General features: G+C 43.9%; 1 protein-coding gene across 4 annotated transcripts in view; it reads left to right on the forward strand.

The window, feature by feature from the left end:
- Nucleotides 1–18,636, forward strand: part of Csgalnact1 (chondroitin sulfate N-acetylgalactosaminyltransferase 1) — a 322,039-nt gene that overhangs the window by 268,831 nt on the left and 34,572 nt on the right. For all 4 annotated transcript variants that reach the window (XM_057752646.1, XM_057752651.1, XM_057752647.1 and 1 more), the window contains one exon: nucleotides 11,035–11,251. In XM_057752646.1, coding sequence (XP_057608629.1) covers nucleotides 11,035–11,251 — 217 coding nt within the window. The remainder of the gene's footprint in view (nucleotides 1–11,034; nucleotides 11,252–18,636) is intronic.

Genomic DNA, 18,636 nt, shown 5'->3' on the forward strand with positions numbered 1-18,636 from the left:
TGTGACTGAAGGCAATCAGATGCTCCATGGCTAATAGCACAAACTTGAATGACACAATGACAGCAATGACACCTACTCTGCCAGTGCTGACATTGCTGAGCGCTGCTTATCCACCAGGTATGCATATTTTACACACGTCGATTTGTTCTTCACAGTATCTCCTGGAAAAATGAAATATTGCTATTAATAAATAAATGTTGATTTCAAGGAATCAATAATATATTACCTTTCTTTTCATGGGCCAGTTTTAAGACTGACTTTCTGATGCACGTTAGGGAGTTGGTTAGCTTTTTGAAGCATCATAACTTTCTCTATTCTTAAAAGCCAGTTTCAATGAGAAAGAACAGAAGGGAATTAAAAATCATCATTTTATGGAAAAGCTGATCTACTTAGAAGAGCTGAACCATGGCGTGACTCTTGAATTTACAGTCATATGTCCACCCATATGTGAACACATCATGTATAGCCTTGACTAAGTTACTTATTTAAATGTTTCAAAAACCTCTATTTACCCACCTGTAACAAGAAAAAGCATATCTATTTGAAAACTACTTAAAAGTCAAGAGATTATTTGTGAACATGGTTGGAAAGCCAGACCTAAATCAGAGTAAATCTGATCTCAGTTAAGACATCCTCCTGCTATTTTGGTGGCAAGTCAGGCAGACAGAAGTGTGTAGCAAAGTCAGAGGTGGGCCACAGACAGCAGCTTGGCCACACATCCCTTGGGCCATGATCCTTTAACTCCCACTTCTGCCTGCTTCTGTCTTAAGTCTCCTGCTTTTCCATAGCATTCTGAGGAGATGGTTGTGCTCTGTTTTGAGAGAAAGTCTTGGCGGCTGTTGGGAAGTGAACCTCGCTAATGGCAGCTCTGGCTTCTCTGCCACGATTCTTTTATCTGGAATCTCCAAAATGCTTTCCACTTGCTTCGCCTTGCCCCTCACCTCTTGACTTCTTCAACTTTGGTTTGCTTAGGTGCACATCCATAACTTCTAGTCACTGGTTTCTTAAAATAAAGCCAGAGAAAGAACTTCTACTTCTTCCTAAGAAACTGAAATTCCAAAAGGAGGAGAATTAGAGACCAAAACAGGTGTTCTTAAGGCTTTGGGCAGCTTGCTTTGTTATCTGCGTCTGGAAAACTTAAGTGCTGAGATAGAAATACCCAGTTCCCAGTGTGACTACTTCGTCAGGCCTTGTCTCTCCTGGAGCAGGTTAAAATTAAAAATCTCAACAATCTTAACATCTTCAAGTTGATTCTTCCTCTATTCCTCTGTTAGGATTTCTGTCTTTGGTCACTTTCTTACTGTTGGTTCTTTCTGCATGTACATTTTAAGTCTTTCTTGTTCTTTAAGAAGGCCCTTCTTAGACTTCGCTGCTCCTTCTGCAGCCCAGACTGTGTTCCTCCAACCACTTTCTCGGTAGTGTAAGACTCTGGGCCCTCTGTCCCAGCCTTATGGAGCTCGACCCTAAACAGTGAGGCACTGTCTTAGTGCTTTCTCTGCCAGATGCTCTTTTGCTACTGGAAAACAAGCCCTGAAGGCGCTGGGGAGATAGCTCGATGGGAAAGAGCATATGCATTGCAAGCAGAAAGACCGGGGTCTGAACGCCCAGCACCCATGAAGAGACCAGAGCAGGATGCCAGCGTGTGTCACTCTCTGTCTTGTTTTCTGGTCTCTTCATGGGTACTTTACCTGAATGTCACATGCATTCATCACACATTAGAAAAAGAAAAAGAAGGAGGAGAAATGAAAGAAGGGAGGGAAGGAGGGAGGGAGGAGGAAAGAAGGGAGAGAGGAGGGAAGGAGAGAGGAGGAAAGAAGGGAGAGAGGAGGGAAGGAGGGAGGGAAGGAGAGAGGAGGGAAGGAGGGAGGGAAGGAGAGAGGAGGGAAGAAGGGAGAGAAAAGGGAAGGAGGGAGGGAGGAAGGGAGGGAGGGAGGGAGGGAGGGAGGGAGGGAGGACCCCTGAAGTCCCACCTGACATCACCGCAGTCTTCTGGTCCCCCAGCCTGGGCATGTCAGTGTGATAGTTTGGAATGCCTTCCCTGCATGTTTCCTGTTTCCTCTCCAATCCATACTATCACCATCCCAACCCCTAGAAGCACCTGTCTTAAGCCCAGTATCCCACCTTTAATTCCTTACTTTGTTGCTTCAAATGCTGAACCTTGTTCTCCCATTTCTGACCTGTTTGGGGGTCTATAAATTCCATGTCTTTACCGAGTCCTTTTCTGGGCTGTGGGTCTGCCCAGCTCTCAGGTCCTCTCTATCCACGTGTTCTCCTTACCTACTCGTTCTTCCTCTCCTTCAGCGTAAGAAATTGTTTCTCCATCTGTCTTTTTGTAAGTCCCTCTACCTTCTGTCCAAATGTACGTATCCCTTTCTGGTCAAAGACATTCCCCATCTACTCTGACCCACGTGTTGGAAACAGCTCCACTTTTTAAAGTGCTGGCCCAGTCGGGGAGCAGTGGTGAGCAGGAGCAGAGAGGGCCTGCAGTGAAGGGGCTTGAACAATGGTGCAGTGGCTGGGGTGGGGACCTGGAGGCTGCAGAGGATGAAATAGAGGCCTGGCTGGAGAAGCTGCTGCTGACTTGAGGCCTGTGTTATAGAAAGAATCCAGCCAGGTTAGCCCCTGGGGAAGACCTCAGACACCAAAGAAAGGGCAAAGGTTCTCAGGGAAGAATAAACTTGACAGTGGAAAATGGAAGGAAAGCATTCATCTCTCCGTCACTATGTTAACGCCCATCGGCTTTCAGATGGACCCCAGCCTGACTGACGCCACTACTGGTGCGATCACTAACGAGATATCTGCCCCATTCCCTGGGCTGTTTTGGTTTTCCTTTTACCAGATCTTGAAATAGTATTTCCTACTTGACACTGGTTCTCTGACATTGCTGTCTTCCGTCCCTGAGTCCCTTGGTCACTGAGACTTCTCAGTCCTTTCGTGTTGATCCACGTAGACTGTGTCTGAAGGTGAGCGTCCCTACATCTGTATCCTGGTTCTTGGTCTGCCTATCTGTCTGTCTATCCTTCCATATAGCTATTTTAAGTGACTAGCAGTAATTGTGTATATTTATGGTATGTAGTGTAATACTTTGATCTTTGTAGACGCTATAGCTTTAACAAAGATGATTGACATACAAGTACCTCATTGGTGTGTGTGCGTGGTAAGAATTAAAAATAAAACCCATTTTAACTAATGTGGAATGCACAGTATTGTTGCTCATGATCACCATACAAACTAAACTTCTCTGGGCCGAGTCTTGGTACTTTTAAGCCTCCATCTTCCTTTTCTCGTCCCTGCCTCCCCCTCCACACCACGGCACTCACCATTCTCTCTGCTTCCTTTTCTGTTTATTGTTTTAGATTACAACTGTAACTGAGAATTCAACATTTGTCTTTTAGTATTTGGTTGATTTTTCTCAGCAGAATTTTGACTCCATCCACGTTGTCACAAATGACATCATATTTTCCTCTTTAAGACCAAAGGATGCTGAGGTTGCTTCCATATCGTGGATGTTAGGAAGAGTACTCTGAACATAGTCAGCACTCACTTCTTTGTCTGATGACTCTTTCTAGATTGTCTTACCCATAGCCAAAGGTTTCATTTATAGTATGGGAAAATGCAAACCAACGGCTCTGTAAAAGTCTCCCTAGTGACTTCAGCCTACTTACTCAGATGCTAAAGTCAATATGTCCAGTGAGTAACTGTGTTCTCTGGAGCTGCAATTATGATACATGTCCACCCCGCTCTCCCCCAGTGCCCCAGTCACCAGCCAGACTCTTCCTTCCCTTATCTTATCTGTGGCCACCAATGTGGGTAGGACCTTTACCATTTCCTGTTGTTCTTGGGTAGTTCCTTCCTGCTGATTCCTGATCTCATCCGCCTGTGTCAGGTCATTGTCCTAAGACCTGTTCAAACAGTAAAGAGACTTCTCTGTGGCCTAGAATAAAGCAATGCCTGTGGGTATGACCAAGTGGGTATGTGTATGTGTGGCATGGCTTTCCGTGAGTCCCAGACTCCTTTCCCACGTCTCTCCCACACCTATGCACTTCTGCGCTCTGTCCTTGCTCAGCTCTGTCAAGCATGTCTACCCTGAGGACGCTGGCTGGTGTTTGTTTTGCTGTTTTCAGTGTCTTCCTGTATGCTGCTGTTTTCCTCAGTGTTCCCTCTGATTGGGGTCTCAGGAAACACCCACTCACTGCCTCTAATAGCTCCATCAGGTGGGGATGCATTTCTGTCTACCGTCTGACTGCTCAGGTTGGTTCTGTGATGTGCCTACCATATAGTTTATCTGTTTTGTTTAGCCTTGTGCTTTCTTCTCTAATATATACACTCAGAATCATGATTCTTCTATCAAAAAAGTTTTATTCTCTCTCTCTCTCTCTCTCTCTCTCTCTCTCTGTGTGTGTGTGTGTGTGTGTGTAGTACATGTGCGCAGGTGATTGTGGAGGCCAGAAGAGGGTATCTGGAGCTGGTGTTAGAGATGGTCGGGAGCTATCTGTTGTGGAAATTGTGAACTGAACTCAGATCCTTTAGAATGCCACCCTCTGAATCTTGACCTTGTTCTTGCTTAGCAGCCTCTCTTACAATGTGGGGTCAGTGAGTCCCACTTTCCCCAGACTGGCAGTCAGAAGGAAAACTTGATGCCTTACATCGAAATCACTGGAATCTTTTTTTTTTTTTTTTGTTTATTGTTTTTTGTTTTTCGAGACAGGGTTTCTCTGTGGTTTTGGAGCCTGTCCTGGAACTAGCTCTTGTAGACCAGGCTGGTCTCGAACTCACAGAGATCCGCCTGCCTCTGCCTCCCAAGTGCTGGGATTATTGGCGTGCGCCACCACGCCCGGCTGAAATCACTGGAATCTTAAATGCACCTTTGTTGTCTCCTTATTTTCTAATCCAAGCAGGTTTATAGTGGTAGAAGAAAAACAGTTGTTAGTGCTTCTGAGGAAGCAGGAAATAATTTTAGTTAAGTGGGGTTCCCAGAAAATCTGGGTAGAGGAAGAACTAGATATCAGATTTGCCTAATTAAATCTGTGACATGACCAATTTACAAAGGTGACTTTTAAGAGGTCTAGCAATGACATGCCATTTAAGGGGATTGCCTAGATAGCTGCAGTAGCAGATAGCAAACGGGGGAATAGCATCGTTTTCGAGAAAATCCTCCTCTGAACTTGGCTGATTTTCTTCCTGTGCAGTTTGGGTAGCGCGTGCTCCTCCAGAGTCGCTCTAGAGTCGGCGAGAAGCCGGTGAACAGTCTTTAGAGGTAGTTTACACCAAGGGATTTTGTAATATGTAATTTTTAAACTGCAGCGCTCTGTTGACAGTTCACCAGAATCTGTTTTCTCCTGCCTGTTACTGATCTTCCTCCCCTGACGTCAGCTCTCTGTACCCACAGGCTCAGCACCTTTGCATCGAACCAACCTTGGGTTGAAACTACTCAAAAAATGATCGCAGCTGTACTGGGCATGTGCAGACCTTGTCATGCACGTCATTAGTCCCTAAACAAGAGGGGAAACAAATATTTACATAAAGGCTGCTCTTTGAGGGATTACAAAGAACCAAAATTACTTAAAGCATACAGGTTATATGTAAATTTTGTGCTATTAAATATAAGGGATTTGAGACTCCTCTTCATAGGTTGGTACCCTGTGGGATCCTAGAACGTCTTTGTAGATACTGAGGGATGACTATAGTCTTCTTTATTTATTGGAAAATCGTGTCCCCCACAAAACCCATGCTTTTCAACATTCACTGCCTTCGTGTTTCAAGGGCTGGGGTGCAGCTTCTTCAGTAACTGTCAGAATTACATGTGAAGTGAAGAGAAAGCTGAGCGCAAGGATCACCTGTGAGCATAAACGCCAAGGGCAGCAGGCTTCTCTGCTTCTCCGTATTCTGCCCTTTAGGCAGCAGCTCCCCATGCCCCGGATTCCTCTAGTCCATTTGTCACTGTTGTGTGCCAAGTGACTCCAGGGGGACCAGGGAACCAGTAACAAATGGGTCCTTGAGATAAGCGACGGCCTCTCGGGGTCTCTGTCTGCTCATATGTCTGGACCAGATGATTTCCACATCCTTTTTCATTACCGAGTACCAAGAAAGTGGTTTAGTAAAGAAATGTTTAAGGACTGTGAGAAAAAAAAAATTGTCTGGAAGATGAGGGATCACTTTAGATTGAGAATGTGGCAGAAAAATTCCCCCAGGGAGGCAGGTGAGATTAGAAAGACCAGGAGGGAGAAACAATTGGAACTTGGGTGCCTGTGAGAAAGTGGAAGATCTTCTCAGAGGAGAGCAGTGTGGTGGAAAACTCACACAGCATTAACGATCAAGAACAACTTTTATTTATTTAGTTCAGTGATGCTAAGAATAGTCACATAATTTAATAGTCATCACCACCATCCCTCTCCAGAATAATTTTATCTTCACAAGTAAAAACCTTGGAGTTATGATTGTAGCTCTGTGTCAGTTTGCTTTCTTAGGATATTCAGGGCCCTGAGTTCAATTCTTAGCCGTACAAAAAAACAAAGAAAAACCACAAGCTTATCTGTGAACCAGTAACAACTCATTTCTCCCCCACCTGACTCCTGGTCACCCTAATTCTACTCTCTGCTTCTTATTTTGACTGTCTGGGTGCCTTGTAGCAGTGACATCACATACTGTGTGACTAGCATCCTTCACTGAACACAGTGCCTCAAAATCTACTCTTGTAGGATGAGTCAAATTACATTCCCTTCTCCTACTGAATGCTATTCCATTGTGTGCATATACCGCATTTTGTTTAGCCATCTCTCAATGGAGATGTGGATTGTCTCTCGTAGCTGTTCTAAACCATATGGCTGTGCACATATATTTAACTCTTTGAGAGATTTCCAAGGTTTTTCTACAGCAGCTGTACCATTTTACTTCCCCACTGAGAATGCACAAGGGTTCCTTCTAGATTCTCCATGCAGACAAGTGGCTACATGCCTTCAATCTAAATCAGCTTGACTGCAGCCCAGACTGCACCTGCGACAGTGACAAAATGTTCAGTTATAACAACAGATTGGTACCAGATTAGGAGGGTCTTGAAGCCTGGGAACCTGGCGAGGCAAGGACAAAACGGTACCGAAAGCAGCTTAAGGACCAAAGGATGCATGTGGTGGGAATCGAGACCTGGAGGCCAGGACATTGATTACAGCCAGCTATTTAGGTTAGAGATCTGGTTCTAGGTGAGAATCCTGGGTTCTAGGTAAGAAACCTGGGTTCCAAGTAGGAACACTGGAAAGGTGGGGATGAATCCAGAGAGAGTGAGTGGGATTCTTGAATAAAGAAGGTGTTCGCTGGTGAGAGCTTTGAGGAGTTCTACATGGACTCAGCCAGCCACTCAACAATGGTCATCTTAAGTGCACTCATGTGGAGTGACAGCTGGAAGTGGTACATCACTTCTCTTTTGTCATCTTGATCTCCATGGTGACCAAAACACATAGAGATGGGAAAGAACCAGTTAGCCAGGTGGTCCTTGGCTTAGTAAGGAACAGGCTTTGCAGCAGGGCTGGGAGTGTGACTGGATGGTAGAATCCCACTTACTCTGCATCAGTGAGTCATGGGTTTCATTCCCATATTGGAAGAAAGGGGCAGAGGGAGGGGAGCAAGCACGCAGACAGCAACTACGGAGCTGTTTCCTTCCTTCACAGGCTGCACCCCCTTAGCTGTTGATTACAGAGCTGGATCCTGAGTAAGAAAAAAAAATGAGTTAGTCTGTTTGCACAGAGAGCTGAAACACCAAACTCAAAGTAAGGAATGGACTGCAGGTCCCAGAGGTATGTCTAATCAGGATCCAAGCTAGAGCCACAAAGGTCTTGTTTTTATACTTAGTTTGCATAATAATAAAATGACTATGTTATGACAGCCGACAAGTAGTACATCTTATATCTGGAATGATTGACACCAGACATGTTTCAAATTATAAAGGATTTTAGATCTTGGAATATTTGAAGACATTTTACTAACGAGATCAGAAAATATTAAACCTAAAATGATTTAAAATGCAAAACTTAGGAGCATTGTTTAGACGTGAGTGTCACATTTTGAGTTTTCCAATTAGGAATGCCCAGGCTGTATAAGAAAGGGTTTGTGTGGCTTTTCCCTGTGTTGGCTATGTGTCATGCTAAAAACACCTCTGTCTCTGAGTGTGCCTGTCTGATCCTTTGTGATTTGATTACTGAAGATTCCACAGAGCACAGTACTCCATTAGGTGCTGTCCTCTGACCTGACAGGGTAGAGGGCAGTGCCTTCGCATGCAGTTAAGCAAGGGTGTGTGCTTGGTGACAGTGGTTGGGTAGCAAGTGTGAACCCAGGGTGGTGGAGACCAGTTTGGAGAAGATTTTAAATAAGCCATTTTTAAAATAGATGTAGTTAAGGGGTCTAAAATCAGGTTTATAGTGATGGTGATAAGATAGATGGAGATCTAAGCATGGGCGAGCACCCGTGTCTTTTTTATATGAGTTCTGGTGATCAAACTCAGTTCCTCTTGCAAGCAGTATTCTAGATTCCGGGACTGCTACTCACCTGTGTGCTTTTATCTGCAAGTTAAACTGAACACAGCCTTTCCCAGGTCTATGGCTGGGTGGGGAATCTATACGGCTGACACCAAGTAACTAAAGCATTTGTCAAGGCTCAGCCACCAACCTCAAGGATATAGCTCTGTGACAACTGGACACCCGTGTGGCTCAACGGGGCCTCATTTGGACTGGATGAAGAGGTTGTAGACTAAACAACTGCCTGTCTCCTCACTTGGGACTAAGTGCCCAAAAGAATCAACAGACTTTGAGGTACTATTTGATGTTTTCAAAGGGAGTCCTTAGACCCCCAAAGAAATAAACCTCCTCTCTTCTTTGACTGGTTGCAGAAGGATACTGAGTTCTTTCCGAACAGGAGCTCAGCCATTCTCCTGGCATCCCTGACATTGGGGGTAGCAGAGCAGTATGTCCCATTGTGATACCCCAGGAAGCAGCAAGGGCTTCAGAGGAGAACCAGTTCCTTCAGCCACCCTTGCTCACTGCTGGTGCACTGTGCCCATTGGATGACTGCGGGAAATAAGGCCACACTGAAAACTCACTGCACATGACTCTTCTCTGCACCCCAGGGAGATCTAAACTTCGCATGAAATCAAAGAGGCTACAACACCAGAGCTCTAGGATGAAAAAGTTCCTGAAAGTCAAAATAAAAAAAAAAAACAGAACTTGGCAGTGTGTAGAGGAGATGCGTGTTTCCCATAAAAGAAACAAAGCAGGAGAGTGGAAGAAGAGATGCTCTCAAGAGCAGTCACTCACCGTCAGCCAGGATTTCCCCCCAGATCCTTTTCTGTAGCTAAGCAGAGATGAGGAGGGACATTTTCAGCAAACATGGGGCTGAGGAATAAGATGGAGATGCGGAATGGGGAATAGGGCAAAAATCAAAAATAAAAGCTTCTCTCTGAATTTGTTGAATGTTACTAACTTTTGTCTACTTTTAAGAAAAACACCCACCCTGCCGGTAATCCCAGGGAAGAAATTGGACCTAGGGAATTGATTGGTCTTTCTATGTGGCAGTTCTATCAGGTGGAAGCATCCTCCTGAGAGATGAGTGAGATGGTCAGGCTGCGTCTTCAACCTGACAGATGACACTCAGTGGCATTAGACTCAATACAGATTGAAGGCACGTGAACTTCCTGTTTCTCTTCCTTCCTAACATGCTACGTTCCACCAGCACTGACAGCGAAGGGAGGGTAAAGATGAGGGCAGCATAAATGTACACTTTCCTGTGCACCCAGCCCTGTGGGAACCTACTTGTAAGCACGCCAGTTTTTGTGGTGGTGGTGCTGGAGGTTGAACCCAGGGCCTGGTACGTGCTGAGCGAGTACTCTATCTCTGAGCCATGTCAGCGACCCACTAAGTAATGAAGGTTGGCCTTGAACTCACTCTGTGGCCCAGGCAAACCATCAACTTGTAATCTTCCTGCATCAGCCTCTGGATTCTGCCACTAGGGTGTTGTTCCTTCTGTGAGGTAAATGAGGGTTGGAAAAATGACATTGTTTTCCTCAGTACTACCATGGGGCCCAAATGTTAATATAGGCTTCTGGCCTGAGTTTTTCAATCACACTGCTTAGAGGCAGGAGGTGGGAGACTAAAGATGATGTGTGCTGGCTGCCATCACACTGGATACTTTGATCATCATATTGATGCTTCTGGGAGTTTAGGGTGGGAGGGGCATGTGTTTACAGCCTATTTTCTTCCATGATGCCCCACAAATTGCCATAGTTGTTTCATCAGAAATAGATATGATTTCAAAGAGGTAATTTTAATATATAGTTTTAAATTAAATAAACTATAGTGTTCACATAATAATGCTAGCATAAAATGTATACTGTTGAGGGAGCTGCGGGCTGCGTTCCTGCCGCCCGGCTCCTGGCCGTCTGGCTAGCTTATGCCCCAAAATAGCAACACACAAACTGTATTCTTTTAAACACTGCCTGGCCCATTTCTATTAATATGTGTAGCACCTTGAGGTGTGCTTACCAGGAAGATTCTAGCCTGGGTCAGAGCTTCATCGCGTTTGCCCTGGGGAGCAGTTGCATTGGCATCTTAGCTCACTTCCTCTTCCTCCCAGCATTCTGTTCTGTTTACTCCACCCACCTATGTTCTAACCTATGAGGGCCAAGCAGTTTCTTTATTAATTAACCAATGACCTTCCTCTATCAGTATACAACAGCAGTAAAGAGCACACCCTAATCTACCTTATATTGGCCTTATTCTGCCTTCCTAATCATCTTTCTTCAGTGATTCTAAATATATAAATAGTTTTGTATCTAATATTACAAGCATTCCCTGTGGCTTTATGAGTGTTTCATAATTGATTTTGAGACAGATATGTTTTTTAAATATTAATTATGGTTCCAGTTTTCTAATCACGGAATGTGGAAATCCAGTATTAATTTTGAAGACATTTGTGGTAGATCTTGGTTATAGAACAATACTGAATAGCCAGAACTCACTTTCTGAGACCGTCTTTGCTCATTTTGCTTTGCAGGGATATACCGAACAGAAAGGGATAAGGGCACTTTGTATGAGCTCACCTTCAAAGGGGACCACACCCATGAATTCCAGCGCCTTGTCCTGTTTCGGCCCTTTGGCCCCATCATGAAAGTGAAAAAGGAGAAGCTGAACATGGCCAACACGCTTATCAACGTTATCGTGCCCCTGGCGAGGAGGGTGGACAAGTTCCGGCACTTCATGCAGAACTTCAGGTTTGTTCGTTTAGCTGGGGGCCCTGCTCATTCCCTGTCATCATTGCCTTCTTTTCCCCTGCCACATGCAAAGGCTCCTTCTCTTCCCTTCCACTCAGTTTTCTTCATACAAAGTTTGCTGTTCATATTTGCCTTTCCTTAAAGCAATTAGAAAATCCCTGCTTAAGTGTATTTTCCTTAGAAGGAACGTCTAGGAAGAACGGGCAGTCAATAGCCCTGCAAATGTCACCGTCATTCTGACTGGGTAAACCAATGCTGCGTGTGTGTGACCTTCAGTTCTGACTGGGTAAACCAACGTTACACACGTCGCCTTCAGTTCTGACTTGAGCCTGGGCTCCCCAGACAAAAGTGAGATTCTCAAAGGCCAGCAAATGAGGTTCGGAATCATCAGGAACAGGCAGGAGCTGGCTGGTGGGGACGAAACTCACATCATTGATGACTGAACGAGAGAGAGGCCCTGGCTCAGCAGAAGACTGCCTTCATTTGCTGTCCCGCATCTGGAGCAGATTGAATCACAGCCTATTTCCCGTTCTAAACTGCATGCCCGAAGGGACTGGATTTAAAACTGTGGTAGGAGGGCTGCAGGGACTCATCTTTATAGGCGCTCAGCAGACCTTTATCCCGGGGTGCACTGGTGGAGTTGGTGTGTACGTGACAAGAAACGCTCTACTGGGCAACAGTGGATCTCATTATCGTTTATGCGTGGAACCCACATATAGGCCAAGGTTAGCCAGCTACATGATTTAGTTACCTTGATTTCAAAAAACCAGCTTATTTTATCCAATTACAAATCTTGAAAGATTTAGCTGATTTTTTAAAATTTCTTTTCATTAAGTTCACAGTACTAAAAAGTCAGTGGAGTTCAGTAGAAGAATGTAGTTGGTAGCTCTCAAAATCCTAGCTCAAGAGCACAAGAGGGATCCTTTTGTAATTAAGTTGCTTGTATCAGGGTCAAATTATCTTTGAAGAGACCACTGAAGTCGCCTGGTAATGGAAGAGGGAAGCTGCATCTGAGAGCCAGGGACTGCAAGGGTAGTGCATACAAAGACAGATTCCCAGAGCAGGGGGGAATGGGGCAGAGGCTGAGTGCGGTATCAGCTGGGCAGCCAAGAGCTTCTGAGCATGGGCAGGGCTCTGAAAAAGTGGAATGTAAGATCAGGAGTACCTAGGGCATTTCATTCTCTGTAGGAACATGGTAAAAAGATTATTTTCAAATCACAGCCAATGGAGATTCTGCAAAGCATAGTGCTAGAACAAATCACCAAGCATAGCTGGAAAAAGTAATTCTTTTTTCAGACCTAAATTCTGGCCAGTTAAACCAAAGGAATATCGTGGGAGCCCCCAAACCATCCAGGCTGTCACCAAGACAATAGGCTGGCTACTTGTCACAAACTGGTGGCAAGGCCTTGCTGCTGAAGACAACACCTACATAGCTCTCTGAACATGCAGAAGTTGAGCTGGTGTGTGCCTGGAGCCTTCATCCCTACATGCTAGCATCTTTGGTACAGGACAGTACTCTGCACACTAGCAAACGAGAAACTTAAATATCAAACTATATAAACTCTTGGGTCTACAACAGCTTCCTATGTGAAAGACATGCCAGGGCAATGGGGCACAAAGCTTGTGGGGTTATCAGCTACTCTCTGGTGTGAGTGAAGGCCGGCTCTGAGAGATGAAATCCATACACTGCTTGGGTGACCAAGAATCTGAGACTAAATAGCTCAGGGACATAGGGTAAAACCAAATACTACTCTTCAAATATGTGTGTGTGTGTGTGTATCAATAAATGACTTCTAATGACATCCTGCTATCCTCAGAGATCAGTGCCTTGTTCAGCCATCATCAGAGATGCTTCCTTCAGCAGAAGATGGGGACAATTACAGAGCTCAGACACTATACAGAGAGCAAGAGATCGTGGAACACTCATCCCTAAAGGGAATATCAAATCCCTGCTCTCAGGGTTCAGGGAGCCCTGTGGAGAGGAGGCAGGAAGACTGTAAGAGCTATCAGAGAGTGTGGAAGTCAGCATATGACCCCACAGAGACTGCGGCAGCATTTCCAGGGCCTGCAGGGGTCTGCACTGGTTGGAGTCCTATAGCTAAAAGGAGAAGTGGTCACATTCTTCCATCCCTATCCCAGAAGCAATCTCCAATTGAAAACCACTGTACACAAAAATTTTGTTTTCCACAAAGGGCCTCTCACCAGGGAAACAAACTACTCTTAAGGGTAGGCTGCATGCCCAGCAGTAAATGGCTAACAGAAAATGAACTCAACCAATAGATTTGGCCGTTCCTTGTCTCATAATGTTGTGTCATCAGGGTTCTTCCTTTTTTTTAAAAAAAAATTATCTTATTTTATAAATATAAATATATAAATATTTATAAATATAAATATATAAATATTTTATATTTATTTTTATTATATCTATAATTTATTCTTTCTTTTTACCCTGTAGGTCTTTTGCATATGTATTATGATATCCAGTTTAGTGTTTCTATGGGATTTCTGAGTATGTAAGGATTGGGTCTTTATTTCTTGCGCCTTTTCTTGGGCTCTTTTCCCTGTATTTGTTTGTTTTGTCCAATTCTAATGGTTTAGCTTTGCTTTATCTGTTCTGTTCTGTTCTATGCTATTCTATAGAAGACTGTCTTCTAATGAGAGGCAGAAAGGGGGTTGATCTGGATGGAGGGGGAGTAGAGAGGGAGATGTTAATGGAAACAGTAGAGGAGCAGAGGGAGGGGAACTGTAATCAGAATGTTTACATGAGAAAAAAAATAATTTTTTCAATAAAATTGGGGGAAACTCTGGCTAATTAAATGTTTAGACACAATTATTTTGACCAATTACTGGGAGACCGTGTAGGGACTATTTATTAATGTTGGCTGTTGCTATGATGTTCTTTCCAACTTCAGCCCAGAGCATGTCAACTCTGGTTGACATTGAAGACTATACTGTGGGTGGTTTTCTACCCTTTGCCCATTGTGTACATTACCTCATAACTAATATTTTATAGTTTGTTTTAAAATCCAGGGCCAGGGAAAAGGCTTATAGATAAAAAAAAAAAATCTTCCTGCACAAGCTTGGTGACCCAAGTTCACTCCTGGAGTCCTCAAAATGGCGGAGGCAGAGGACAAAGTCCACGGAGACATCCTCTGCCCCATACACTCTGTCTATGGCAAGCACAACCACATATATTATGTCTACGCACATAATAGCATGGAATAACATTGTTTAAAAATTCAATGAAAGATCATCTTGGAGTTCCTAATTTATGATGGATAGTTAGCTTATAGAAGCGATTACTTGCTTAGTACAAGATGTTTGAGCAATGTAGAAGAGAACAAGGATAGATTATTTTAAAAGCAACCCACAGGTAAACATTATTTACATTCATTTAATACCATTTCACATGACCTTACTTGACATACATTTGATGGAAATGATAGTTCACTGGCTATGAGTAGTTTAATACTTCATGAGATATCTTATATGTTGCATTTCTAATGAATTAAATTTTCCCTCCTTACATTTGTAGTAAAAACCTGAGTACGCTAGAAGGGACTGCCAGGCTTCTAGCAAATGCACTTCACTCTGAAGAGATAGCAGTTCATAAGAGATCTTTCTAATGCTGAGAAAGTTACTCACAGAACAAACTATGATTGGGATTTTAATGTCCTTTAATCATATTTTAGTATCACCCTGAATTGTCTAAAGAATTGCAGCAGGAAAAGAGAGTCCACACATTCCGTATGCTTTCCTTCCTCCATGATTCCTCCACGTTCCAAGTTTAGTCGCCTATGCTTTTACCTAGTTGGGGGATGCAATTCTTAGTTTATATTTTTCAAAAGGCAAATTATGTATTTAGGTTGATTTGTTGCATTTATCTAGTTTTCTTAAAATAACACCCCTATCCCTCAGTTTTTGGTTGTGTTTAATGGGTAAGAAACACAAAGACAACCATAAATGCTTTAACACAGACTGTCTTTGTAGTGCTAACAGGACAGGTTGGCTGGGCTTAAGGGCTTGGAGTACACTTTACTGGGGATTTTATAGGCTTTCTTTTAACATCGAATGATGCCATGGAAATGTATTAAGAATCTTTCATTTATCTCCTTTAAAAGTAACTTTTGCATCAAGGTCAGAAGAATTTCTCTAGGGATTCTTGAATTGAGTCATAGTAACTTAGTCAGGAAGTATCTCCTCTTGGTATTCAGTGTTCTCTAGCCATCCTCCTGGGATATAGTTGCTATGCTGTCTTATGAACTCTTTTGATGATGCTTTGAATGAGAATGGCCTCCATAAATTCATGTATTTGAATGTTTGGTCCCTAGTTGATGGAATTGTTTGGTAAGAATTGAGATGTGTACCCTTGTTAGAGAAGGTAATGATGTGGGCTCTGAGGTTTCAGAAACCTAGATCATTGCCAGACACCCCCCCCTCTCCCTCCCTCCCTCCCTCCCTCCCTCCCTCCCTCCCTCCCTCCCTCATGCCTATGGATCAGGATGTAAGCTCTCAGCTACTGCTCCATGCCTGCCTGCTGCCATGTTCCCCATCATGATGATCAAGAACTCTAACTTTCTTGAACCATGGTCCCCAATAAACTCTTTCTTTTATAAGACACCTTGATCATGGTGTCTCTTCACAGCAATTGGAAATAATTGATAAAAGTGTTTTATGGTTGATGGATGACTTGTTCACTTCTGTACTACATGGGCACAAATTGTCTATTTCACAAATTGTTTCCATTTATTAACATCTTAATTTTCCTGTGTATATGTGTTCTGTGTATATGGCATATGTGTATATTGTCTATGTATGTGTGTATGACATATGATTGTGTGTTGTATGTGTATGATGTGTATGTATATGGTGTGAATGTTATGTACATATGATGTGTGTGTGTTGTGTGTATGTATGTATTGTGTATCGTACTTTACGTGAGTGTGCCAGAACACAGGCCCATGTGTGTACATGGAGAGACCAGAGTAGATGTCTTCTCTATTGCTCTCCACCTATTGCCTTGAGACAGGGTCTCTCAAAGAACCAAAAACTTCGCTTCCAGCTGGAAGAGCGGCTAGTAAACTCTGGTGATATGCCTGTCTTTGCCCTACAATGCTGGGCTTACAGTGATGTGCAGCCATGCCCATGATTTTTTGTGGATGCTGAGATTCAAACTCAGATCCTCAAGCTCTCAGAGCAAGCACACCTACTCACCGGTCATCCTCCCAGCCCCTCACTGCTTTTAATGCCTTCTCCTTTACCTGCGTGCTTGCGAGCCTTCACTTTTGATCTTTTACGAATCCACCCTGTATCTTTCTTTCTCTGACATTTCTGCTTGCCTTGACATTGATTTATCTCCTGAGTATACACTGTGCCTGGAACTCTTATTTTGTTTTCAAATGAACTTTTGAAAACTGAATTCATATTTTGTAAAAGTGGAACAATTGTAAGAATGTTTCTTTTGCTTGATCTCTATTTCCTTTGAGACTGTATTTTCTTTTTACTTTGAATGCCATTAAAAACTATCTCTGCCTTCCTTTGCCCTTCTTCCCACACCCTCTTTCTTTCTCTTCTTGCCCCAAGGGTGTGGTTGCTGTGCTGTTTCACAATCAAAGGCTTGCCTAGGCTTCTACCTCATCTGAGAGACACTGTGCCCACCCCTAGCTGCATTTTGGAGGCAGAATATTATTCTATTGACTTCCGTAAGGTGCAAGAGCAGGTGGAGAAAGAGAGCTTAGCCGGTGGCTGTGGCCCTCCTCACCTGTGGCAGGGTATGGAGCTTTGCTGGGTCACCTTCTTACTCAACTCTCAACCCCACTCCTGGGAGCCACCCCCCTCACAAACCAGAGCTACGCAGATGCTCTCATGGGTGACGAGCTTGAGAATTGATACTTTCTCAGCCGTGCTGTTTTAACAAGGTCTTTTCTTTGGGGGCTTGATAGAAAGTGCACAGAAGCTCTCGGAATGGAAGTAGAGACAAAAGCCGTGGGTTGGGAGACAACACAAACTCATCAGTGTGCTCGTTTTCTGAACTTCCCAGCAGACAAGGAGAAAAGGGGAAAACAAGGGCCAGTTTGTATTAGCCTTCATAGTTAATGAGGAAGAGCCATTGCTGGGTGAAACAAGCTTATTTCCAGCACTAGACCCTCAGGGTTTTTATTTAAGAGCTAACGGATGCAGGTGATGATATTTCTGACACGCACAACAATTACAGTGGCAAGAATTGGGTACTTCCACCTCCTGACAAAGGCTTGAAAATCCTACTTTGCCCTTTGGGACCAGTATAGACGACTCTGGTCTTGGCGGTGCAGGGCTTCCAGGTGTAAACTCCTCTTGGATCCTGGAGGCCATGACTGGTGCTTAAGAAGGCTCCTTTGTTGCTGTCCTCTGGTTGGCCTGCATATGGAACCCGGAGACTTCACGTGCCATTTCATCACCCGTGAGCATCCTCCCATCCCTTGGGATCACAGGGTGTCTGGGGCTCCCAGGGGAACTCTGCTGAAATCATGTTTGCACGTGCATCTTGGCCCAGGAGCGATCGCCTTGAACTGCCTCCTCCTCTTTGCTTTGGTTAACCACCCCATTTTGCCTTTGAAGCTATCTCACGTTTGGCTGTAGCCGCTGAGTTTCTCCCATCTGTGTTATGGATTCTAAGCTCATCTGTGATTTCATCCTGTGCTTTGTTTGATTTCAGCAACACTCAACACAATTGCAAAGCTGTGGATCTTCTGATCGTTATCTCTGCCCCGCCCAGTGGGAGGTGGGGGCTTTAATGGGAGATATTGTTCATGGTTTCTTTTTAAACTTTTTTTTCTGTTTCTTCAAAGTTTGTTTGCTTTTTATTCTGACTTTTCCAGCTGGATTGGACCCTTTTTGTTTTGAGGTTCCTCTTCAGACTGGGTGGGTTATGTTTGTTTGAATGTCCTTTGTATTCCCCTGGCTTTTCTCATCCCTCTCAAAGCATTCTTGGTGTTTTAATGTACTACCAGGGTCCTCTTCTACTTGACTTTCTTTAGAAATTTTCTCTTTCATCCCATTTGGGCCTATAACCTTCACAAAGGCTCTGGGAATTTCTGGGGGAAAAGTGAAAAGCGGGAATTCTATATTCCTAATTGAAACAATCCTTCAACATTTGACTAAGCCAATATCACTGACTGAAAGTCCCCCAGCCACCAGGATCGTGGCAGAGGTAGATTCCTGTGTCCTCCGCATTGCTTAAGGAAAGCATGCTATTTTACATATACAGTCTGCTTTCTCCTTCCTGTGAGTCATTTCACCACTCACAAAGCACAGCTACACCAAGACTCTTTCTTAGCAGACGAGCTAAGAAATGTTAAAACTTCATCTGTCATGTTGTTTCAACAATTGTCCTCGGGGGCCTAATA

This window comes from Chionomys nivalis, chromosome 20, assembly GCF_950005125.1.
Source record: "Chionomys nivalis chromosome 20, mChiNiv1.1, whole genome shotgun sequence".
Lineage (NCBI taxonomy): Eukaryota > Metazoa > Chordata > Mammalia > Rodentia > Cricetidae > Chionomys > Chionomys nivalis.